Source organism: Eucalyptus grandis, chromosome 8, assembly GCF_016545825.1.
Source record: "Eucalyptus grandis isolate ANBG69807.140 chromosome 8, ASM1654582v1, whole genome shotgun sequence".
Classification (NCBI taxonomy): Eukaryota; Viridiplantae; Streptophyta; class Magnoliopsida; order Myrtales; family Myrtaceae; genus Eucalyptus; species Eucalyptus grandis.
The window spans coordinates 58,449,247-58,474,910 of NC_052619.1; the positions used below are offsets into that span (position 1 = coordinate 58,449,247).

At 37.8% G+C, this 25,664-nt stretch overlaps 1 protein-coding gene and 2 pseudogenes across 1 annotated transcript; 2 read left to right on the forward strand and 1 right to left on the reverse strand.

Annotated features, from left to right (window-relative positions):
• The first annotated feature begins 3,092 nt into the window (after positions 1-3,092).
• Positions 3,093-4,364, forward strand: LOC104415278 (nuclear transport factor 2B). Its single transcript, XM_010026550.3, has 2 exons — positions 3,093-3,504; positions 3,886-4,364. The coding sequence occupies exons 1-2, from the start codon at positions 3,139-3,141 to the stop codon at positions 4,171-4,173; spliced, it is 654 nt and encodes a 217-aa protein (XP_010024852.2). The 5' UTR covers positions 3,093-3,138; the 3' UTR covers positions 4,174-4,364.
• Positions 4,365-8,843: 4,479 nt separating this feature from the next.
• On the reverse strand, positions 8,844-16,573 carry LOC108954709 (annotated as a pseudogene).
• Positions 16,574-18,602: 2,029 nt separating this feature from the next.
• Positions 18,603-22,281, forward strand: LOC104417568 (annotated as a pseudogene).
• Positions 22,282-25,664: the final 3,383 nt, after the last annotated feature.

Consider the following 25,664-nt stretch of genomic DNA (forward strand, 5'->3'; position numbering starts at 1 on the left):
TCATAGTACATACATAGGAATGAGCTTTTGAAGCTACTTTGAGTCATTGACTATCTATGCATGACAATATGATTTACTTTTCCTATGAGACCGAAAGTATATGGAACATCAAGGCCAACCTCCGGAGGAGTAATGAACCGAACTGTTGGACCGTGTTTCCAATTCCAACTTCATAATAGTATTTAATGTGTACTGCAAGTAAACAGAATAAACATCAGTTACATTTACCAAATTTTGCAAACCAGGCACCAAAAAATTAATATTTCTGGAGGAATTTAGAAATTTACCATCAAGTTTTTCAAGGTGCAATGGTGGATGTAACCAGAAGTATAATTGTAGAACTTATAATGATTAACTTTGCCCTTTGCCTTTTTCTTGTGCTTGCTGTTTTCACTCCAATAACGCACTGCCCTGGACCCAGGTTCATCCGGAGTCACCCATGACACAATCACTCCTTTTCCCACATGATCTCCTTGGGTAATATGTACCTAAAGACTCGCGCCAAAATCAAAACCAAATCAAAAACCACAACGGAAGTGCTGGTCTTCCCTCCATTGCACAAATCAGCCCCATTCAAAACGAACAAGAACAGCCCCAACAATAGCCATTGAACAGCAAGATGAAGATCCCGTAACAGCCATCTTGGTCTTATTTTAGGATACGGAAGAACCTATGGACACAACCCCCACAAATTCCCTTCCCTCACTATTTATGTTTTCAGGGCACACAAGCATGACACTCACATCTCATAAATCAACCAAATAAAGCTAAAATGTTAGATTTTTTAAGAGCAGAAACCAAGAGATTAGATGGAAAATATTCTCGGTGTCGAGGGCAAGGTATCAAGGGACGTCGGGCATTTTCTAGCGGGCGTGAGGGGCCGAGCGAGGGACCGAGGGCGTTGAGGGAGCCGTGCGGCGTCGAGGGGGTCGAGGGGCCGAGTCGGCAGCGTCGAGGGACCGAGAGGCGTCGAGGGGGGCCGGAGCGCGGACATCGAAAATTCAAGGGCGTCGAAAACGTTTCGAGGGACCTCGAGGGGCACGGACGGCGCGGAAGTGGGTATTGGTTCTAGGGAGTGGGGCGGCGGTGCGGTGGTGGGTGAAGCAAGAGGAAGGAAGGAAGAAGAAGAAGAAGAAGAAGAAGGAGAGGAGAAGAAACGAGAGGGGGAAAGAGGAGAGAGAAAGAAAAGAAAAAGTTGGGGGCGGGTGACTTCGGTTCCGGTTCGGTTTCTATGGGAACCGGAACCGGAACCGGAACGCCGGTTCCTAGAAAAGGGATTTTTAGGGAAATTTTATTTTCTATTTTTCAAAAGTGGAAAATAAGAAAACTTTTTCCCTTGATGGAAAAATCAAGGTCATTTTCTATCGGAAAACGTTTTCTCGGAAGTTATTTTCTATGAAACGAACGGGTCTTATTTTTAAATTTTCTTTTCTTTTCTTTTGTTCTTTTTTTTTTAAATCATCCATAGAAAATCATTCAAATCAGCAAACTATAATAATAGGCATTGATTAACCCAGTTAATTTTATTAAGAAGCATGATAGATACAGTAAATCATTTTTAGAATATATTTTTGAGATCATTTATTTTATTCGAAACAATCACGTCCATATTTAAAAATATAAAGAGTCATCTCGGAGATGCCGAATGCAACTTAGCAAAATCCCTTTCGGCGCAATATGCATCAAATTCATTGGATGCCCAATTAACTATGTGACATTTGTCGAGTAAACGGAACCAAAATGCTAATTTTATATCGAACTTCCTCTGGTGATAAATAAATCGGGAATGTCAGCATGAATCGTCCAGACGTAGATACGGGTGATGTATTTTATTTTATTCCTCGGCAGTGCACGCTCGCCATTTGAGTCCATCTTGGCTTCTTGTTGCTTTCAATTCGGCCAGTGTCAGACAAATCTTGGGAGTCAATGTTGGGTAAAGAAGAGTGGCCAACTCCTATTTGGATTCGAATGACCTTTTGATATTAATATTCAAATTATCCTTCTCGCTTAATTAGCAAAAATCGGTATTTGGCAAATTGTAGAAGAAATGGGGCCGAAATCATTTTAATATTTAAATGCGTTGTGTTAAGACGCGTGCTTGTCTATTTATATACTAAAAGAAGCCGTATCTAACTATCCATTGCTTAAATGTCAAAAAAGATGCCTGAAAAAAAATAAAAAAATAAAGAAGAAATAACCTGTTACGAAACATGCTGGACATCTAAGCGAGTTTCAAAGTATTCAAAATAGAAAGTAGGCGATTCCATTGAGTTTTCGATTTCTTCTTAGACACTAAGCACGTATCCAATTTCGCAGAAAGAGAAAACTAGATTTTTGGTATGTCTTTGTTTAATTTTCGGCTTCGTACCAACCATAATTTTCCTCTAATTTTTTTAAAAATTAGATTAGGGTTTCGAAAATCATTAAAGGATATATAAAAAGCTAAGTTATTACGGCCTTTTCCTTTTTCCTTTTTTTTTTTATAATCATTTTGGCTAGAAGGTACCAAACGCTAAAAACACAATTTATTTATATTAGGGAGAAGGGAGAAAAGTATTGCAACATGCCTTTCTCCGTGAAAAGCAAGAAAAAGACCTCCTTCCTAGTTAGTAAATAAAAAAATCGAAAAAGAGGAAAATGAAATGGAATAAATAATAATAAATAAAAATTCCAAGCAGTAATGTTTACGCTACAAGAGGCAAGGGGGACCCCACAAATTACCAAACAACATCGAAACAGATAATCAAAATTATCATTTAATGAATAGTTATTTTTCCTAATTCAAGTAAATCCATTAATTATTCTCTCTTCAAAATCTCATAATTTGAGTAAGTTTATTTATTATTTTCTTTTCAAAATCTCTTCAATTTGATCTACTTCTTTTTTGGATTTCGCATGCCATCAAAGGTTTGCTTGACTCTCGGACAAATAGGCTTTTGGGATTAGGTTTTCTTCATTTACGGGGAATCGTCGGGTCGGGTCTATGTGAAAAACCTGACCGACCCGACAAGAAATCGGGTCAATAGGTGGATCCGACCAATTCCAAAATAAATAAAGGGAAGGAAACTCTCGAAGAAGAAGCGGCGCTAGGATTTCTGTCTGAATCGGGCACAGAATGAGAAGGAGGAGGAGGGAGAGATGTGGAGGATCAAGCCACAGAATGAGAAGGAGGAGGAGGGAGAGATGTGGAGGATCAAGCCAGAAGACATGGGTCGGGCAGAGGAGGCGAAGCGGTTCATGGTGAACTACTACAGGACGTTCGACACGAATCGGGCGGGCTTGGTGAACCTGTACCGGGAAGAGTCGGTGCTGAACTTCGACGGCCGGGAGATCAAGGGCAAGGAGGCCATCCTCGCCAAACTCACCTCCCTTCCGCAGTGCCACCACGAAATCGCCGAGTTCAAGTGCATGCCCTACCGGACCGGCAGCGTGCTCATCTCCGTCTACGGCGAGACCTGGGTAGGGGGTCAGAATGTCATGGCGGACGCCCTTACTTCAAATCAGGTCTCTCTTCCATTTATATTTTTATAATTTTAAATTCCTTTTTTGGTGTGTCGAAGAACAAGGATGTGGTTTAGATGAGATGTTGGGCATATTTGTTGTTGATTTAACGTCTTGGGTGATCCATCCGTCCATCCATCCCATCCATTGTTAGCAGAGAGTATCTGTCTGTAGCTAGCGTAACGGAACCGAATTGTTGCTCCGATGAATTTTCTTGGTGGGGTGGGGTGGCTGATGCCTTGTCAACTCTCTGCAATTTCTCTATCGATCAATCGATTGATCAATCCTCCTTCCCATAAATATTGAGAGTCGTGCACCCTTACCCTCGTAGTAGTCCATCTCGTGCTTTTGTCTGACGCTCTTGCTCTGATTCTTTGCCTTCAGACGTTCCTTCTGATGCCAGCACCAGAAGGAAGCTTTTGCGTAGGAACACAAATTTGGAGGCCCTTTGATCTCAACAAGGTTCGGACACCACCACCGGCATCGAAACCGACACCGACCTTTGCTTTTCTAATGTCCACGCTGACTTCCCCACCCCCACCGCCACCGCCAATGTCGGCCTTTGTTCTTCACTGCCTTTGTTCTTCGCACCGCCGTGCAGATGTCCGGCACGACATCGCCAGCTTATGTCTCGGCACTAGCACCGCCCATGGCCGCCTCGACATCAAGTGAGTCCACCTCATCCGCCTCGGCATCAAGTGGGTCCGCCTTGGCACTGCCCATGTCCAGGATGAAAATTTCCACCTTGGCACCGCCCATGTCCCTCATAAAACATCCGTAGGTTCATATATATAGGTTCATATATATATATATATATATCAGTAGTTTCAATGTTCTTGGCGACATTTTATTTTCAATGTTTTATTGCTTGAAACATGTTTATATATATCCCATAAGGCCTTGTAGTTCTCGTGTTAACATGTCGCCCGGTAAAATTGACTAAATGTTTCATGACATTGGGAGTGAGGAAATTTAATATTTAAGAAAATGACTATATAAACAATACCATTCCACCACAGTTAAAGCCAGATGTACATACATAATGGTGGCACAGGGAAGTCCTCATCCGAGAACATATATGCGCTTGAGAAAGGCAATATGTACTAAGAAAGTGCGCTGAAATTTGTTTACTAAATGATATGAGCACATTGTTAAAACACTGAGGATTCTTTACCCAAATGTTATTTCATATGGAGTCTTGCTCCGGGATGCCATCCCACCATTCGATAAAAATCAAACCTTGTGACAAAAAATGGTTGTTGAGATTACAAACCATCAACACTCTGCCCTCTACATTTCCTCTCAACGGCTATATCTTAAATAACCTTTTATCTTGAGGCAGAGACCGCTGCTAAGTAGAAATCAATCGAGTCGGGATCAAACTTCTCTACTGCACTCGAATGCAGGAACGTTCATTTGACTTTTTCATCTGTACTACAGCAACGACGAAAATTGCTTGGGGAAGGCACCGTGCGAAGTCCAAACGAACGGAGGTGGCACCTGCCCTTTAAGGAGGACTTCTTGATTTCTTTCTATCAATAAGAAGACGAGTCGATGGTGATCGACCTCCTCCAGATGGCCTATTTTGTATCATACAGACACAAATCGATTAGCAAAATTATCAGAGTTGACCCTGAGCATGAAAATTGCTAAACAGGCAAAAAGAAAAACCACCCACACAGCATACAAATCATCCCTCGGATTAACCTCGTGAACACAATTCTCCAATAGAAAACTCATTTCACTGAAAACTCGAAACATCTGCACAAGAGACATCACATCATGCAACAAAAACCGTACTGGGATTTCCCAAAAAAGTTCTGAGGCAGTTTCCCCGAGTGCAATCTGAATTCTATGCAAACCTAAGGGGGGCCAAGAACTAATACGCCTGCACTTGGCTGCCTCGCATGCCACTTCCCTGCTAATAATTAACTAGTTATAGGAAGATGTTAAGGACAGATGTCATGGGATTAAAAAGTCCATCAGGCCCTTTGGCAAACCCTTCATACCTATTCTGTATCCCAAACAAGCTAACTCACAAACCTTGAAGCTGATAGTACCTCCAAAAGGAAGGCCTCAAAAAAGCAGCCATCGAGAGCAATACGAAGATTCTAATTTACGGCTATCTAACGACCGCAGGAGACTCCTGAAGCTTGTGATTATGATCAAAGCAGGGAAGTTACATCTCATCGATTTCTAATGTATGATAGTGTCCATTGTAAGTGACTTAGACAATCAGGTGGCGAAATCTTTCAAGCAGATAAGTTTGTAACTAAAACCACGATTTTTTTCCGCACAGCTTACAAGTAGAACAAGGAACTTTACCCAAATCAGGCTTAAGGTCTTTATTTTCGACATCTCCCTCTCCAATGGCATTACCGTCTTCAAGATCAATCGCAGCTTTGGCATATCTTTCCAGAAATTCTTCTTGAGTTTCTTCATGCTCATCATCATCGTTTGAATCCTGGTACAATTTAAAAACGACTTAAAGAGAAGGAAACATTTTGCAAATATATTTACACAAAGAAATTCTCAAGTCACCCTTTGGCCATCAAGTAGAATTTTCATGTTATCTAGCCCTCGGATATATTTTGCTGCTTAATAAGACTGAAGTTCAAAAATTTGTGAATGAACTGGTTCAAAATTGTCCCGAGAAAAAAGCCCGGTTCAAACAATTGAACACGCTATCCAATCTCGCGTCAAAGTCCCTGGAACTTACATAACTAGCTATTTCCTCTTTCGAGCAGCTTAATCCGTAAAACTTATACAAGACGTGTCACCTAGCTGGAAGTAGGTTCAAGCTTTGTACTTTCTATCCAAACCATCTCTTTAACGCCATCAGTTTTCAAAACTATCCCCTAAAGAACCAACCATAGTCGTAGTTTTCCTCTTTAAATTTATGGCTAAAAGAAGCAAATGCACTAAGAAGTCAAATCTTAACTCAGTCATGAGCTATATGCTTCATATAAATAACAGGGAGTCGAGAACAATGGCAATCAAAGCTAAAAATAAATTATACGTGGTGCTTCACGATGTTACTACTTTAGCAGTCAAACTTTGAAGTATACACCTAATGAACCTTTACAATCTCATTTTTTTTTTACTGTTCTGGGCCAACCATGACCAACTGTAGCAGAACTCCAATGATACATGGCATAACTATTTATTATTTTTCCACCGAGCTTATTGACATGGTAAAGCTGCTACTTAATGATGGAATTATGTCCATTAATTATATGAAGTCAGAAATAGATTTTGGTCAATCCTTATACTATACATCGAGGAGAATGAAACAAGCCAACCGAAGAAAATCAACAGTGAACCTATGTGATTGGTGATCCTATGAATTAGGTTCATATAGGTAATAATAAGTCATTTGTTGATCTAGAACACTATTAGAAATTATTATCCCTCCTAAGGTGAAAATAGTGTAAAACTACAATGAAACATAGGTTGAGCTAAGCTCTTAATGAAATTCCATAGCCATTATTGAAAGCATATTAAACTGCAGAATATACTTGATGCAATTACCTATATAAGTGTGGATTGGGGCCGCTCTTAAGAGAATTATTGGCGATAATTTCTAGAATACTTATGAATAAACCAAGCATATGCATGGCCTATTAGTGCAAAACCGTGTTAGACAACAAACATTGTGAGAATGTAATGTGATTGGTGAAAATTATAATTTACAAAAAGAAATTCTTAGTTCATAGAAGTTTCAGACTTTACCTACTATTCCATGAATTATATTTCATTCTTTCTATGGCTACTTCATAGCCTAACAAGCACTTGTTCCGATGCATTACTCTCCAATAACCCAGCATTTCTATTTCGTCTTTTCAAAACTTCTTGAAATATATGTGTGATTGTTGGATATTTCGACAGTTTTGAAATATTTATTAGAAATTATAACCGTATTTAAAGTCATCATTTTTGTAACGGCTTTATAACTTATGATTTATTATTTCATAAACTTTTCATTATTTTATAATAGCCATTCTTTTAATGACCAACTGATTTATGACGATTTCCTAATAGCTCTCTCTTTCTCTTACTTAAATATAAATTAAGCTTCAAACCACAATTTTTTATGATACAATATGTTCTCATATCTTTCATTTTCTTTTTGTTGAGTTATACACATAAGTTGTTCTGTTTTCTTTTAATATTTAATGCAGAGTACAGAAGAAGATCTATTGTATTTTGGCAGAATAGCTGCTAAAGCCTTATGCACCAAGTTTCGTACTCTGAAAAACGAAATTATCCTTAGGGACAGTGCTTGCATGCCTCAGCATTTGTTCTTTTTTTTTCCCCTAATCTTTTGCAATGTATTTTCAATAGTTATTATTATTTTATGTATTCTAATATTTTTCCAGCAAGAAGGTCATTTCTCGTATCACACTCGAGGCCGGAAAACCTAACATTGCAGAGTATTTTCTGGTGCTAAAGAAGATTGACCCACAAGGCGTCGAATGAAGATGTATTTTGGGCAAATGTTGGATCTGTTCGAAGGATTGATACTGAAAAGGCTGCAGATGAGGGCAGCATCGGATTATGCTAGGAAGGACAATGTATTGGATACCCTAATTGATCTATGTGAAGATAAGAATGAGGACATGGAGATCTTTTAAATTTAGCACTTAATGTTGGTACATATGGCAATTTCTATCTATACTTTTAAGTAACTTATTTATCTTTTACTGGCTCAGTTTCCATCACTAATATTAAAGTAGGTGTTTGATTGACTAATATATCAAATACTTAAATTGCTGGTAAAAAGGATATATATTTTCGAGGAAAAATGACACTACAAGTCCTAAACTTCATATATAAATTAAGTGTTAAGCTATTCAATTGGTATAATGAAGTTCTAAACCTTCTTCAAAACGTCAATCCAGCTATTTTGCTGGACTTCTTTCTTTAGCGCTTGGCATCTTAGCAGGACTTAACGACTTCTGGCAATCTTAGCAATATTTTGAATACTTAACCGTCTCGAAGAGGCCACATCTTTCTCGTTCAATGGTTCCACTGTATCACTTGGAAGTGCTTGGGGAACAGTAATCGAGCACACCCTCTTTTCCTCCAATTCTTTTTCCTCTATCAATTTCTTTTAATTTTTTAAACATTTTTATTTTATTTTTATTTTTTCCTTTCTTTTTACTTCTTCATCCATGGCCTCTTTATGTCCTTCTTCCTCTTCGACTTCTTCTTCTTCCTCGAAAACTGTGCTCAAGCAGACTCTATCGCTGAACGTTGGCACACCCTTTATGTCCTTCTTCCTCTTCGACTTCTTCTTCTTCCCGAAAATAAACATCATGAACGTTGGCAGCTACCTCATTCGAAATGCTTGTATTTGAATAATTGGGAAGGTCCGAGAGGTTACTGCTTCTGTCAAACCGGTTGACTCTGTTGTCTACATATTTCACTTCTCGTGCATATCAGTCTTGATCACCCATGTCCAAATCCATCGATTTCACCATTCCAGGGTCCTCATCCCCAATTGTTCCCAGCAGCCTCTTAGCAAAGCCACTCCATTCCCCATCCGTAGGCCCATTCTCATTGCCATTTCCGTTCCTCAACTGAGACTCTATTTCCTCTAACCGTCTTCTCAGCATTTCTAGTTCCTCTTGCTGTTGCAGTATCCTCTCCTCCATTCTCCTCCTCTCCAATTCTACAAACTCATCAGCCATTCTCTGACATTCAGCTAATTTCTTTTCCAGCTCAGTTTTAAGAACATGTATCCGCTCATTCACCTTCATGTTGATCTCCTCCTCGCTTGCGCCAGATACTTTCCCTTCCACTAGCTGGAGTTTCGTTCTCAGGGATGCAACCTCCTGTTCCTTCTTGAGGAGCTCTTTGTGTGCTTCATTGCGCTCTTTTTCTCGGAGCTTGTTCTCCATTTGCAGCTTGCAGATGAACTGGTCCATTGCTGCAATCCTCGAACCCAACATTTCTGCAGCCGAAGAATCTTCACCTCCAAGTTTGTCCTTGACTGGTGTATGTGGGCCACGGTCAATACATTTTGCTCTGGCTCCATATTCTAGCGTGGAAATTGTCTTGTGTATCTCCTTTGGGTCTGGGCTTGCACATAGTATCATAAGAATCTTCGATTTGTCGTCCTCAAAAGAATCCTACAAAAAGGAGCAACAATATATACCTTGATCCTTCTCAATTTGTCAGTGAACATCGCATTAAATTCGAAGTGGTCGGTCAATGATATTGTCTTTGTGTTTGGCTCTTTATTGAGAATTTTGTACTTGGCACATGACAATGAGTGCAGAAGTCTAACAACGTTGCTGTTGCTCAGATTTAACTGGTTCATGATCTCTGAATAACTTGATCTCTCTGAGGTGTTGAAAAGCAGCAAAGCAGATGCCTATTCGCACGTGTCCTTTTGTGGCAGGTGACCCCTTCTATCTATCCTGGCGACTGTGGAGGGGGAAACAAAAGGAAAAGAGAAGGGTGGAAAAAGATGGAACAATTATATTCAAGAGACCTGATAAGTTGTGACAATCAGCCCCGCGGTTCTTGGTTCAAAATTTCCGACCATGTCACATGTACCCAAGGAGTATATCCACGTTAGTTTTCTCTCCTTCGTTTTTGTCTGATAGAATTCCTTGAGAACCTCAACGTACCTTACCTAAGATGACACAAAAACGACCAGTGATATTAGCAACTCTAGCAAAAAGAAAATCGTTAAATGTAGTGCGACAAATGGAGAAGGGGATACACATATGTGCAGCATACAGAACTCTTCCTTGAAGAAACAGCGAAAGATGAAAAGGATGACACGTATACCATCTCTGCTGGAAGTTTCAAATCAGGAGATTTGTAGCTCGGCCAGAAGCCAGTTGTCACAACAGTAACCGTCAAGTCAATCCCAGGATTTGCATTAGGATTGTTGCTGAGATACTCTTCAAAACTGGTTTTGTTTTCCCTTGCCAATGTCAAATCTCTCATCTGAAAGAAAAATAATTCAGCAAATTGTGGAAAATGGTTGGCCTAGCATCAAATATTGCAGAAGTCAGTTAATCAGCAGTGACAATTAGGGCAACCAACCATTCCCTCCATCTTTGAGGTGAATTGACTGCTGCATTATGTAGGTTTAGCTTGGTCAAAATACTTCTCTCATGATCATCATTAGCACTCTAATCAAAAAGAAGTCGCCTCGCAAGCTTTTTCCTGCCAGAGTTAATAACCAATAGATTCCGTCAATATGGTTTGCCCACAGAGGACTTCTGATTGCAGGCAGGTAATAGCAAGAGCTGGATAAATAATCACCTGTAGAACTCAGCAAATAGATCTTTATCACTGATATCGGCAACCAGCTTTACCACGTGTGCAATGACCAAAGAAAAAGGAATCGAGAACGGTAGAATGTGATGTGATTAGCCCATTAGTGTGTAAGTGCAAAATAATACCTTAAGCGTTTCCTCAATAACTTCATCAGTCGACTTCTCACCACCACCTTTCTTTAGTATGTTGTCATAAAAAGTGGCCAGCAGTTCTGCAGTTGAGCTTCCACCGACACCTTACTGAAGAAGACCTCGGAAGCCTCCTTTCAAGCCTACAAAACAGCAGAGAACTTGAGATTAAGCATAAATAGAAATTCCCAGAAGCAGAACCAGCAGCAACAGCATCATACCTGTGAAAAACAGCGTGGCTCACAAAACAATTGTAGACATATGCTAGGTACCTATCATGTAATTCAATCACTTTTCTCACAAAAACCTGCAAAACGTGCACCTATATCAGCTTCGTCTCAATATTCAGCCTCCTTTATCCCAAATACGTATGAAAAAAATAGATATAATTACTTGTTCTTGCAGACCAACCGGATTCTTCTTCCCAGCCTGCAAAAGAAACAACAGTCATCGGATCACCACTTTAAAGAAACAACTGTTCAACCAGATCTTAAAGCGGATTGCATCACAACAATCAAACTATATAGTGTATACATCTAACAGTTTTCCAGTTATTCAGTTTCCAGTGGACATTTGAAAACTATGCTTAGCAGCAAACAACCCTTCTATGGGCCAGAGAGAGAAATCGACGTAAATGAATTTTCCGAGCCACTAATAAGCAATGGTGCAACAGGATGCTTTGCGGCAAGTTTGGTCTTAGTTCAAGTCTCTCATTCCAACTTCAGAGGTTGAGAATTAGCAACTATTCACATGCATGCCCCTTTTTATCCTTCAGTCCTCGAAACTCACATCCCCAATTGACAGAAAACTAAAGCAAATGGTGCATGCACCAGTTAAACATGCTTGCTTACTCAAGGAATATGGAAACGTCATTATACGTGTGCCAAATTTAAGACAGAAGTTCGAATAGGAGAATGCATCAGATGACCTCTAATCACCTCTTAAACTCAGCTTTCTCATGACTAATTTACTGACAGTAACCAAAATTGTTCATTCTCAAGGCTCCGTTTGTTTCGCGGAAAATGAATGATTTGTAAAACATTTTTCTAAGAAGAATCGCTTGCGTTGCTTACAAAAATAAACAAACGAGAATTATTATCATCATTATCCATCAAAATATTTGGACATAATTTGTTGTCGACAATAAAAACATTTTTCATTAACTAAATTTTCAAATTATATAAGTGATTTTTTGTAAGAAAATATTTTTCCAAAATAATCATTTTTTGCGATACAAATAGAGCATAAATGTATTCTTTTTTTCCCAACAAGAGGTCCATCAATTCACATAAAAATGCATCTGTGTGAGTTCCACAAAATATCTACACTTCTGTCACTTAATCGTGTTGACTAGTACACTTCTTATGATTTTACTGAAGATGAAGTGTCTTCTTAGACACTATAGTCCAAAATCTACTAGTAAAAATCATTTTAGCCGAGTGATATAAGAAATCCTTGAACATAGACAATTTTTGAAGACTTACGAATATTCTATATCTAATGGAATCCTATGAAAGCATGCACTTTAGCAGTTTTTCAAGTTAAAAGAGCACGAGAAACAAAATAAATGTGCATAACGAGAAACAAAATAAATGTGCATACTTTCCCGTTGCTTGCAGCATCTTCAGCTTGTCCAAGCAAAGATGTACCTCAGCAGTAACATGCTGCGCAAATGAGACCAAAATAAGATTGAGAATACATAGAAAAACCTAATTCCCTAGAGAAAGAATAATGCTACTGTTGTTTACCTGCTTAAAAATATTTGCAGCAGGATCCAAGCCCCTAGTTACTTTAGAAAACAGCCTCATCTTTTTTTCTAAATCCTCCGCCCAAAACATTCGAGTCAGTAATAAAGCATCCTCCTTCGCAAAAATTAGAAGTAACAAATAGAAAAATATTAAGTAAAGCAACAGCAAGCACCTTATCATCTCTAAGCAATGCATGACACCCTCTATACTCTTTTTCAAGTAGTTGGTATGCATAGGCAGAGAGTACTTCATGTCGAACTATCTGCAGAAATCAGGCAGTAAAACTTGCAAATCAGAGTTGATAGACTAGGTAAACATGATGCACCACAACTCCATGCAGAATCGTCATTCCAAAGGTAACTCCAACTACCAACCTCAAGTATCTCCTTCTCATTACTTGAATGCAGGCAATGAAAAAACCTGTCTCTCTCACATTTCTTCAGCCTGTGACCGCCAATGACATGGATTAATAATTTCAAAAACAATTCACCACAACATTTCAGGCTAATGATATAAAATTGGCATTGCCTTCAGCATGCAATCTGGACAAGAGTCTTTCAGCATCCACTTTGGAGCCTTCCTAGAATACTTAAGCAGCAGTATCTTCGAGCAGTGATGCTTTAAATCACTTTCATAAAAATCCATTTGCCCTGTTCCAGTTCCAACAAATATATCCAAAACATTCTTCACTAAAGCTCGGTCAATTTGCTCTCCCTCACATTCCTGATCAATCTAATCAAAATTCAAGCCAGTAAAAGAATTAACGAGATTCTAAGAATTAAAAAACCTGTCAAGAATCAGAGGTGATGGATAAAATCATACCAGGGAGATGATAGCATCCCTCACTTCTGCATATAACTCCCTATATACCTGAAAACATCATCAATCAAGTGCATTCACATAATTGTCAACAACATATGGAAAAAGTCAACATCATTAAACTGCAGTCAGCGTTATTCAGCCATATTTGAACCATAAACTTTACTGCAAATGATCAGTACAGCTGCCATCACACATGGAAGGTCACTGGTGATGTACCAGATCACGAAAGCAAGTCAGGCCAACCTCATTAAGGGGCAGCAATGATCTTCGAGCAACGAAGTACTGATCCACATAATAGAAGAAACAAGGTAGCCAATTGACCATCACATTATGGTTTGCCCACCTGAACACAAATTCTCTCAGCAGAAACTCATCATGCTTATCCCTTAATGAAGACAACTCCTGAATCAGAGAGGAGCCTTGAAATTAATGGAAATAGAATACTCAAGAACCCAAAGGACATGTTGTTCACGGTGAAAAGTATGTATTACAAAAAGGAAAGGGTTAATAATGGAATTTCTAAGCCTTATATCATTGGAGAAGGAGGTCCATGTCATGAATACTACAATCCCACTTTCAAGCATCAATGTGATTAAGTACTAAAAAATACTTGCTATGCAATGATTAAAAGAAAGCTTTCATATAGCATTTCAGAGGTCAATACGGGCTTCATAAGTACACTAATACATTTCTTTTTTTTTCCATAAAAAAAGAAAAAAAAAGAATCGATGAATCAATCGCATTAATTATGTCAGATTCACAGCAAGGAACTATTTGGCGCATTACCACACACTTGTTGGCAGATGTCCTATATACCAACAGGTCTTGGTTATTTCTCATGTCCCACAAGGAGGCATCATTCAAATTTGATCACTTCACTATGTGGCTTAAAGCTTCTTGATAAACTCTGCCATACAACTCAAAAGTTATTGGTCAATAGGGTGTCGCAGTTTCCTCAGATCACGTCCAATTGATGATCTCATCTTGGCATATTTCCCACTTCAACTACAAGAACGAGTTCCAGTTTTTTCACTCAGAAGATGAATTGCCATCATTAACTAAAACTTTGATGCCCTATAAAAAAAAAAAAAAAACCATAATCAATCGTTTAATGCCCACTGGCACCCTCATACTAGCATTAATATTGAGGAACATCAGCCGGGAATTTTGACACTCATTAATGGCAGGTCTTGGTGCCCGTAGGCTATACAATAAACAGATAGAACTTCAATTCCCATAGGAATTTTGAACTGTCGCCATATTTCTCATATAGAGGAAAAATTACCAAAAAAATCCTAAATCTATTACAATAGTGTCAATTCAATCACAATTTTTTTTTAACTAATTGAGTCTTAAATCTTTTACAATCGTGCAAGTTCAGTCATTCTGAACTAAAATTGGCCGACCGATGCTGACGTGACCGGTGGTCAATGCAGGCGATAATTTTTAATAATATTTTATTTTTTTGATTTTCTCTCTCTCTCTCTCTCTCTCTCTCTCTCTCTCTCTCTCTCTCTTCCTTTGGCTTTGGCGACAGGCCAAGCTACCGGACTGAGGTGGCCAAGCGAGCTCACCTTCTTGTCGTTGGGCGAGGGCGAGCCCTTGCTAGATCCGGCGAGGCGAGCCCCCGTCGAACCCAACGACGACAAGGCCCTCTCTCCGGATTTGGCAAGGCAAGCCCTCGCTAGATCCAACGAGGGCTAGCCCCGTTAGTAGCCTAGCAAGCTCGCCTCGCCCGGGAGTGGCGAGGCGAGCTTGCCCAATCACCTCAATTCGGTGTCGACCGGCCCTTTGGCTGGTTGCCGGAGCCAAAGGAAGAAGGAGGGATGAGGAAAAAAAAAAGAGAGAGAAAAAAATATAAAAATATAAAAAAAATTCAAAAAATAAAATATTATAAAAAATTGTCACTAGCGCTGGCTGCAAGCCACATTAGTGCTGGCCAGCTAATTTTGGCCAAAATGACTAAATTGATACAATTGTAATATGTTTAGGATTTATTTGATATTATCTCCATTCAAATATCTCATATGCCCATCATATAACTGAACAAAAAGAGCACAAACAACGCAATTGCTAATTTCTTGCCACTGAATTGATGTACTCTTCAAAGGTTTCTCTATACTTGTCATACAGTTGCTGGGACTAGTCATGAGGTGGCTTCTGAGTACATATAGTGTAAACCGTCCTGCAAAATAGCATCAAAGAAGTCGACGATAGTTGACAAAAGATATGATCATGCAGCTCAGCCACCAGGCATACACCGAAAATGAGCAAAGCAAAGAGGCTAAATACGTATGTAATAGATTCTCTTTTTAATTGTATATATGTATCGGTCCCCTTTTTTATTTTATATATGTAACTAGGCAAAGTATGAACTTCCGAGTTGAGGCTACCCTGCCTATCAAGTCTCCGAGTAGGATGATAGGATTGTGTTTCTTATTTTAACGTACCGATACCCACGTGCCCAACACCAAGCTCTCCTTTGTATATTTATCTTTCTCAAGAGGAGGGAATCCCCTCTAGTTGCTTAATGTCTAGGAAGCCTCGAGGTCTAAGTTGAAGACTTAGCAATTTAAGAACTTACTAAGATCCAACTCTCTTTTTTTTTTTACTTTTTTTGGTATATATGTATCTGGTTAAGTAAATATTTTCTACAATAGTATATACTTGTTGAATTTCTCGGCAACTCTTTAGATTTAAAATGACGGGTGTCCTTAGGTCCTGTTTGTTTGCAAAAATTAATGATTTGAAAATTATTTTCCTAAAAATATTCGTTTGTATCATTTGAAATAATTAGCAATTAAAAATATTTATTTTTGTTGGAAACAATTGAAGTATAAAAATTTGTGTAAACTATGAAAACAAATTTTGCTCATATATTTTTATAAGTAAAATATTTTTAAAATCATGCATTTTCCGCAAAACAAATGGACAAACAATTACTTTTTCCTAAAAGTAAATCCCCAATGCTTATTGTATTTTTGCGCTCAGCACCGAAACATGAATTTGCGAACGGTGGCAAGAAAAATACTTCTACTAAAAAAAAAAAAAAAAAAAAAAAGGCTACCGGGACATGTTTGTTCAAAAATTTAGACCACAAAAACGTTAATCAACCCTGGTGCGGAAAGTAATTAATGTAATAAGACTTTTAAGTTTAATTTAATAAAACAGTAAGCTCAACAAAATTAAATTATTGTTCCATTTCCCAAAAATCTAAAGGTTCCAAATTCAAATTCTCCAAAATCAAGGTTTAAAATTTAGTTTCATGTTTAATCAATGGAACACGTGACAAGAAAAAGGGAAAATTGCCTACAAAATCCTAAACTTATTATATGGTTGTCAATTCAGTTCTAAACTTTCTAATTTAATCAATATGTCTTAAATCTTTTAACAATTTTCCAATGTAGTCAACCTGATCAATTTTGGCCAGAAATTACTAACGTGATAATATGATCAAGCACCAGCTATTTTACGTGACATGGCCGGCACTAACGTGTATGATATTTTTCAATTTATTTTAGATTTTCTAAATTTTTCCTTTTTTCTTTTTCCTTTCTTGACATACGCTAATGGATCTACCTTGTCAGTATTACCAATGCTCATTCACATTTCTTATCATAGTTGCATGGTGGCTCTAGAATGTTGCAATGAGCTTATTTTGTTATCTAATATTATGATAATCCTTGATTGATTGATTGATTAATGGAGGTTATCTCTGTTTTTTTATTTGAGAGAGTCTTACCCATTTTATTTGTGCATTTTCAAGTTCATTTACACTAATTTGCAATTCATATCAAATAGTTGACGTGATAGAATATGAAAGTATATGGCTTTATTGGAATATGAAAGTATATGGCTTTATTGGCTACATTAAATGGTAAATATAATATAGTAAAATTCTTAGATTTCTTATCCTATTTATCCAATCCTATCTTAACCTAAAATCCAGACGACCAAATATGACCTTAGGACTTCACTTGCCTAGCAGTCCGCCCAACCATGTTTAAAGTCTACTCTGTTAATAACAACTATGCTAATCAAATTAAAAACTAAAAGATTGGGATAGATGATCGATTTGCGAAATTGATCCGTACAATGATGCAACAGCAGTATTTCGTTTGAATATATCCCATGCTTTTTATACCCTCACCGACGAACTTTCTCCATAATCTTTTCAATGAATTACTGAAAATATAATCTTCCAAAAGAGGGTTCTTAATTTAGTAATGAAGTCATCGCCTTGCTCGAAATTGGAGTTAGGTGATTGATCTCGGTGATACCCCCGCGAATTAACGACCAGCGCATACGGTATCTTTTACTTCCAGAGAAAGATGTTGTTCCAAAAATCGAGTCTTGTTTTTTGGCCGTAAAATAGGAGTATTGTTAACATCTGGAAATTTGTACGTCCAAACGTAAAAAATTGAAAACTGCACATTTAAAAAAAAAAATCACGTGATAGGCCCGCACCGCTATTTTCAACTTTCAGACTTAATTCCTCAAGTAATGACAACAAGATAATAGCATGATTAGCCACGAAACAGATATCATATGACTAAATAGGTAGTTTCGACGGCAAATGACTAGAAAAATAAAATGTTATAATGGCTATATGGAGGAGTTCGGAGAAAGTTGTTTAATTAATGCGTTACCGATATTTACCAACATCAACCACGTTCAGATTAACATAGATTAAAAGCGGATGAATGCCCTAATTTATAACCTACAGATCAAAAGGACGGTTTGAAGACGGCTCTCTCTCTCTCTCTTAAAGTATCTCATGTGCTAATGCCTTTTTCGAGAGACCCCATTACCTATAAAAAAAAAAGATTCACGCGCTTTCACGATCGATGGTATTAAGTCAAACCTTTTTTTTTTCCAAAACTGGAAAGCAGATTGTAAAGAGATACGTATGGAAAAATAGGGTGGTCCCTTCTTGGTCAATTTCCCGTTTGCAGCAGACGTAAACGCGTAACAACGAATCCTTCTTTTCCTTCCCTTGTGATGCGTCGACTGTGTTTCTCCTATGAAGCAGGTGGTCACGTAATTATCCCACTCACTCTCGTCTCTCTCTCCCCCCCTCTCTCTCTCTCGCTGTGATTCTTCAATGGAGCGGGACGGCATAACAGAGGAAGAGAGGCCGAAGGTCTTGGAAGTCGACTCGACTGACGGACATGAGGGAGACAAGGGATCGAGGAAAATCAAGAAATTCGATTCGTTCGACATAGAGACCTCCCGATTCAAGTCGGACCATGGTTATTCCTCCAAAGAGGTCAGTGTTCTTCTCGTTCCCTGAAAAAGCAAAAAGAAAGAATAAAGTTTTTCTTTCATGAAAAATACTCCGGTTGGAATAAAAAAATTTCAGGCTACTCCTTGGTATAATTAGTTCGAATATAGTCCCTAGATTTTTTATATTTTTGAATGAATGAGTAGCTAATACAATTTTTGAAATTCCATCAGTGAAAAATGACGCGCATTTTTTTTTTTTCAGTTCCTTTCGATCATGTGAGTTGATAAAAAAAAAACATTATAATATGAATTTGAAAGGGATATGTTGTTTTGAATTTGAGAATGGCATATCACTCGAATTAGCTAAATGTAAAAATGCATAGGGAAGAAAGGTAGAAATACTAAGAGGATGGTTAAATGTCGTGATGTTTGCCATTATATATCAGCTAATTAGCTAGATAAATTTCCAGTTTAAAAGGCATGAAAATTGAAGGCTTGTGATTAGGAAAATATAGAGGGAAGTGAAAATAATGGAGTTAAATGAAGAGATATGCCGAGTTTAATGTTTACCATTCTATCGAATTGTTTGTTTGCATCTTTTGTTTCCTATGTTTGTTCTTGGACTATTTATTATAACCAATTGAAACTTAAAACAAAATCGCAGCAAGAGTGAAGCTAAGGAAATGCTTTCATGATCATGATTTGGTTACTGTCTTTCTAAGGGCAGAATTTGGCATGGGTGATGATATTGAAGCTTGCTATTCAAAGCATCGGGGTGGTGTACGGCGATTTAGGCACATCGCCTCTTTATGTCATGTCAGGAATTTTTCCTGACGGGATAAAACATGACGACGATATCCTTGGAGTGCTATCTCTAATCTTCTATTCGATCATCCTCATTGGCTTGATCAAGTATGTCTTCATTGTTTTATCGGCAAATGACAATGGGGATGGTAAGCGATTCCTCTCACACCATTATACCACAAAATTTGATTTGACATACAAGGGTTTTATTTTATTTTTTGTCTATACCAAATATTGCACTAATGTAGTTAGGTTTTTGGCTATAACAATATAGGAGGGACGTTTGCTTTGTACTCTCTAATGTGCCGCTATGCTAAGGCAAGCTTGACCCCTAACCAACAAGCTGAAGACAAGGAAGTCTCGAACTACCGACTTGAGGTGCCGAGCCGCCACTTCCGGCGGGCCTCCGCCATGAAATCATTTCTCGAGAATAACGAAGCAGCCAAGTACTTGCTCTTATTTGTAACTATTCTGGGCACCGCCATGGTCATTGGAGATGGAATTCTTACACCATGCATATCCGGTAGTAATATTTTCATTAAGATTTTTTTTTAAAAGAAAAGGATGCACCAATAGGTTTCTAACTTTTCCCTTAATCTACGAAGGAAATGAGACAGCACATTCAATCGGTAGTATAAAACAACAATATACATCGTCTCGGCTTATTTATTGATACAATTACTTCTCTCGGTTGAATTTTGATAGATGGTTCTGATTCTTTTCTTCTTCTCGGGGCAGTATTGTCGGCTGTTGGGGGAATACAAGAAGCTGCAAGTTCACTTGGAGAAAATCAAATAATGTGGATCTCTGTGGTGATCTTGATCCTTCTGTTTCAAGTCCAAAGGTTGGGGACTCACAAAGTTGGATACAGTTTTGCCCCAATTCTCTCTATATGGTTCCTTGGTATCGGACTAATTGGCATCTATAATATCGCGAAACATGACTCGGGAGTGATCAAAGCCGTCAATCCCGCTCTACATCGTCCATTACTTCATGAGAAACAAAAAGGAAGCATGGATTTCTCTTGGAGGGGTGATTCTTTGCCTCACTGGTAATCCAAACGTCTGAATCTTTTCACCGATTAATTATTATAACTGAAAACATATAGCTAAACATTATTTAAATGATTCATCTATTAGTTAATTCTTATTTCATTTTAACCAAGATATATAACTTCTTTTGAAGAATTAATTGTGGTTTTACTCTTTGAGCCTTTGATTATAGGTTCTGAAGCATTGTTTGCTGATATGGGGCACTTTAATATCCTCTCAATTCAATTGAGTTCATGCCTAGTTGTCCTTCCTTCAATCATCCTCGCCTACTTTGGTCAAGCGGCATATCTCCGAAAGCACAGTGAAAATGTTGCTAGCACTTTCTACAGCTCACTACCGAGTAAGCTTCCTCATGCTACTTCATCCGATGCATCATTTATCCTGTTGGGACATCGAATGAATTTATCTGATGGTTTGATGCAGAATCGGTGTATTGGCCAATGTTTGTGATTGCGGTGTTGGCGGCGATAATAGCAAGTCAAGCCATGATATCAGCCACGTTTGCCATAGTTAAGCAGTCAGTCGCGCTCGGGTGCTTCCCAAACGTGAAGGTCGTGCACACTTCGCAAAAGCACGAGGGTCAGATTTACATACCTGAGGTCAACACACTCCTCATGTTGACCTGTGTTGGAGTCACTCTTGGCTTCAAAACCACATTGAAGTTGGGCAATGCTTACGGTAAGCAAAAAGGATCACACTATATACACACATTTAGCCCACTTATGCAAATTCCCTAATTGATTAAGCTATTTAATTGGGATTATTGAAAGAAAAATTCACATTTATTCGGGAATCTCTACTACAGGAATTGCGGTAGCATTTGTTTTCGCTATCACATCCACATTCCTCGTTATCGTGATGGTCATGATTTGGAAGACCAACATACTCCTCGTAATCCTCTATGTCCTCACCATCGGGCTCATAGAGTACGTGTTTCTAAGCTCAGTCCTCTACAAATTCTTGGATGGGGGTTACGTCCCACTCTTCTTCGCTGCCGTGATGATGACCATTATGTTGCTATGGAATTACGGATATCGAAAGAAGTATGAGTTTCAGCTTGAGAACAAGGTATCAAGAGAAGCCCTTGTCACGATCATGTCAAACACGATCCACCGGGCCCCTGGGGTCGCCCTATTCTACACCGAGCTTGTCCATGGCATTTCCCCAATATTCGCTCAATATGTCGCCAATGTACCCGCATTGCACTCAGTCCTTGTCTTCGTCTCAATCAAGTCACTACCCATAAGCAACGTGCCCCTCGAGGAGCGGTTCTTCTTTCGACAGGTGGAGCCGCAGGTGTCGGGCATGTACCGGTGCGTTGTGAGATACGGATATCGAGATGCAAAGATAGAGCCGCAATTCTTCGAGAAGGTCTTGATTGACCAATTGAAGGATCTCATTCACAACAACGCACCCTCCGCCGACGAGCGAGGTGAGGCCAGTGACCATGGAATCGCAATGATCAATGAAGAGGGAGTGCAAAGAGAGATTGGATTGGTGGATGAAGCAATCAAGATTGGAGGGATCATGTATCTAATGGGACAGAGTGAGGTGAAAGCTTCGAGGGGTTCAGGCTTTGCAAAAAGGTTTGTAATCAATTGCCTGTACAACTGGTTGAAGAGGTGCGTGAGGCAGCCAGAGGACGTGTTCAACGTTCCCCACAAGAGGCTGCTCAAAGTAGGGATCACTTATGAAATCTAATGGAAATGCCCATGATTTTAAATAATAGTATATGATATAGCTGAAGTTAGAAATTTATATTTGGTTGTTTGCTTTGTCCTCTGGAGACTATTTAAGCAAAGTTTGTGAATTACTCTGGTTGTCTCCTTTGTCCTTTTAGAGACTATTTAAGCAAAGTTTGTGTTACTTTATGAAACTCTTCATGGTAAATATGGTTAGAGTGTTTAATAATATATTTTGTAGATTTGTTCTTCAACACACATTTGGTTTAGCCATACAGTCGGTGTTACTTACATTTATTTGATGAAGTTAGGTAACATATGTGTGCTGAATGTAAGTAGCTTTTGAGAAGGGCTTGACAGAATTGGATGTAGAAGACCACAGCTACGTCACCAAGCTTCCATTATCAGATGAGTTGGTGCTTGATATAAATTTCTCATTTAAACACATTATAGTTCTTCCGAACTTGGCAAGAACTACTATAGTTTTGCCTAGTTCCTCCTTAATTAGTGAACCGTATGGTCAAGTAGCTTCCCAACACTTTGACGTCATTTCAAACTTATGACAAATATATTAACCCATATTAAGATAATATATACATTGATATATGATGTAAGGACGTTTTACAAAGTACTTATCTCTAATGATGATAATTAAGATATATGTACTACGATGGCTTCATCAATGACTGGAGGAGTTGCAAGATAGCTATATTATAATTCTTTCAATCTTTACTCTTTTTAAAAAGTATTATCTCATTAATCAACTTCATTAATTAGAGGAATCAATCTAATGATATACAAATAGGATTTTGTTAAAAGGTACGTATGTAGTGCACTAACTTTTTGCCGTGAGACGTGTAATTGATAATTAGCAATTCAATGTCAACTTGTTAAATATATAAATATGAGTCAATTTATTGCATTTGTACGAAAACCGAGGAATGAGTGCGATCGAATATAACCAAATAAGGATACATTTTCTTGGACGGTACGACTATGGATGAATAATTTCCACATTCTAATGCATAATTATGGTCCCATTTGATGTACTTTAACATTTAAAAACCAATTGACTCAGTAAAAATTTACTATCGAGGAATATTTTCCTTGTTTGCAGTGTTTGGATTATTTTAAAATTGAGTCAATAGGAAATCTTTACATAATTACCGAGAAAATTTTATTTAAATACAAAAAATGGACTTCCTCTTTAAATAAATCAGAAACCATTTTCCAAAATACGATAATGATGGTCCATCCTATATATAATAAGTCAAAATATGATTATCATTATGATTAGCGGTAAACATTTCTAGGTTCTGTACATATTCCACTTAAAACCTTCATGTTGAAATAGGTTCCTCAGTTTTTGGAACCCGGAATCTACTATTTATACCTTGAAACCTAGAACTTACCCCATTATAGGTTCCCGGTTTGGTTCCATGGTCTACTTATGTTCCACTTATACTATAAATTGAACGATTACAATGAATTATAATCTTTAATTACTACCACTTACTGTTGCAATTTACTGATCATAACTTATATCTAGACACACGAAAAAATATAAAACATTAACAATGTAAAAGTCTTAGTTATAAAATGGAAGTTCAGACTAGTGGTTTCAGATTATACACTCATTATTAAATACCATAGAGGATTGCAAGTTTTGCATGAAAATATAAACTAAGAAAAACATAGAAACTTGTTCCATATTCTAGGTTCTAAGTTCTAAGTACCACCAATCTAGAACCTGCAACCTATTCGTTAAAACAAGTTCCCAAATTTTTAGAATTTGAAAACCTACCTTCCTCGGAGTTAACTCTAAAACAAGTTATTTTCCCAAATTTTTAGAAAAATTTGAAATTAACTTGTTTATCAGAATAATGAGTGGAGAAGATACCTTGGAATCAAATCAGGAAATTCTTGAGTTTCCTAATGTTATCTACAAGCATTGAGATTATAATATATAACCACGAATTAAACGTGGATAGAAATATTAACCCCCAAACTTAACATTTTGCTAGTCCTCGAACAAAAGTAAGACATAACACATACTCAACCTAACAACCTTCTCCATGACATCTTTCCATAATTGCTCAAATTCACAATTCAAAGAAAAACACAAATTTCATCCAAACATTGAAATCGATTTATAAGTTAAGACCAATTCTAACTATATGATCCAAGTGTGTGAGAGTCCTCATCTTTTCGAATTATATGCAATCCAAATAAATTCACATTAACATGCAACCTCTCAAAAATTCTCAATAATTATGACCAAATCTCATAGGTTTGCTTTTCATTCCTCTCTCCACTAATGTAAGCTAATTATCCAACCAAAAATCAATAGGACTTTTCTCGGGTTGTAATGTAGGGCTGGGCTAAAGGTGAGATAATGGCAATTTTAAGCTCAAATCACCCATCAACACATTGATTTCTAGGATCTAATTAGAGCCACTGTCACTGTCCAATTTCACTCCTTCAAGATAATTTTTCTGCCGCCATATATCATCATTCTTTTTCTTTTCTTTCCTTTTCTCTCTCTCTTTTCTCTTTTTTTTTTTGAATTGCTTTATGGTGGAGTTTCTCCCAAAGTCCCTCCAAATATAACATAAAAATTTCCAACCCATTGAGTATCCAAAAGGCTCACTCAATTGAAAGTTGGATAGGGAACCATAAAAGCAATTTTTTTTTTTGACAATACACCTCAAACAACCACTGTAATCACTTTTTTTTTCTTCTTTGTACTCCATCATTCCTCCAAAATTTCTATCAATGTAAACAACCACTGTAATCAATGTGTTCATAGGGCATGGGATAATGATATAATTTGATTACTGCTAGGCTGAACATATATGGGTGCCAATGAAAAATTGGGTAATAATTAAGGCTCAACGAGGTGACTAGGGATAAATAAATAGGGTTGGCTTGAAAGGCTCAATCGATCCAAAAACTGCCTATATCATTTTCTCAGTTAGATTTAGCTTAGGATTTCGCCTCAAAGAGAAAATCAAACAAATTCTAAGATTTGGGTGAAATCTAAGAAAATCACATATTTCACATGAATGTTCTCTAGATTTACACATAATTCAAAAAAGTAAGGACTTTTAGTGCTCAGTAAGTGGATCAACATAATCAGAATTAAGATTAACTCACACCTCAACTGCAAGTTTAAATAAAATTTAAATTTTCCTAAGAATCGCAAAAATTCACAACCGGGAGAGCAATAATGAAAAAAAATTATCTAAAAATTTGTCTTCCCCCCAAACTTGAATGAAGTAGTGTCCTCAATGCGAAAAATAGAATGGGAAGAAGAAAACTTCCGGTTGTAGGATAAGTCTATAGATGATCTTGATGATTAAACTCTTGAAAGGTGCTCCCTAAAAATTAACCTGGATAAAA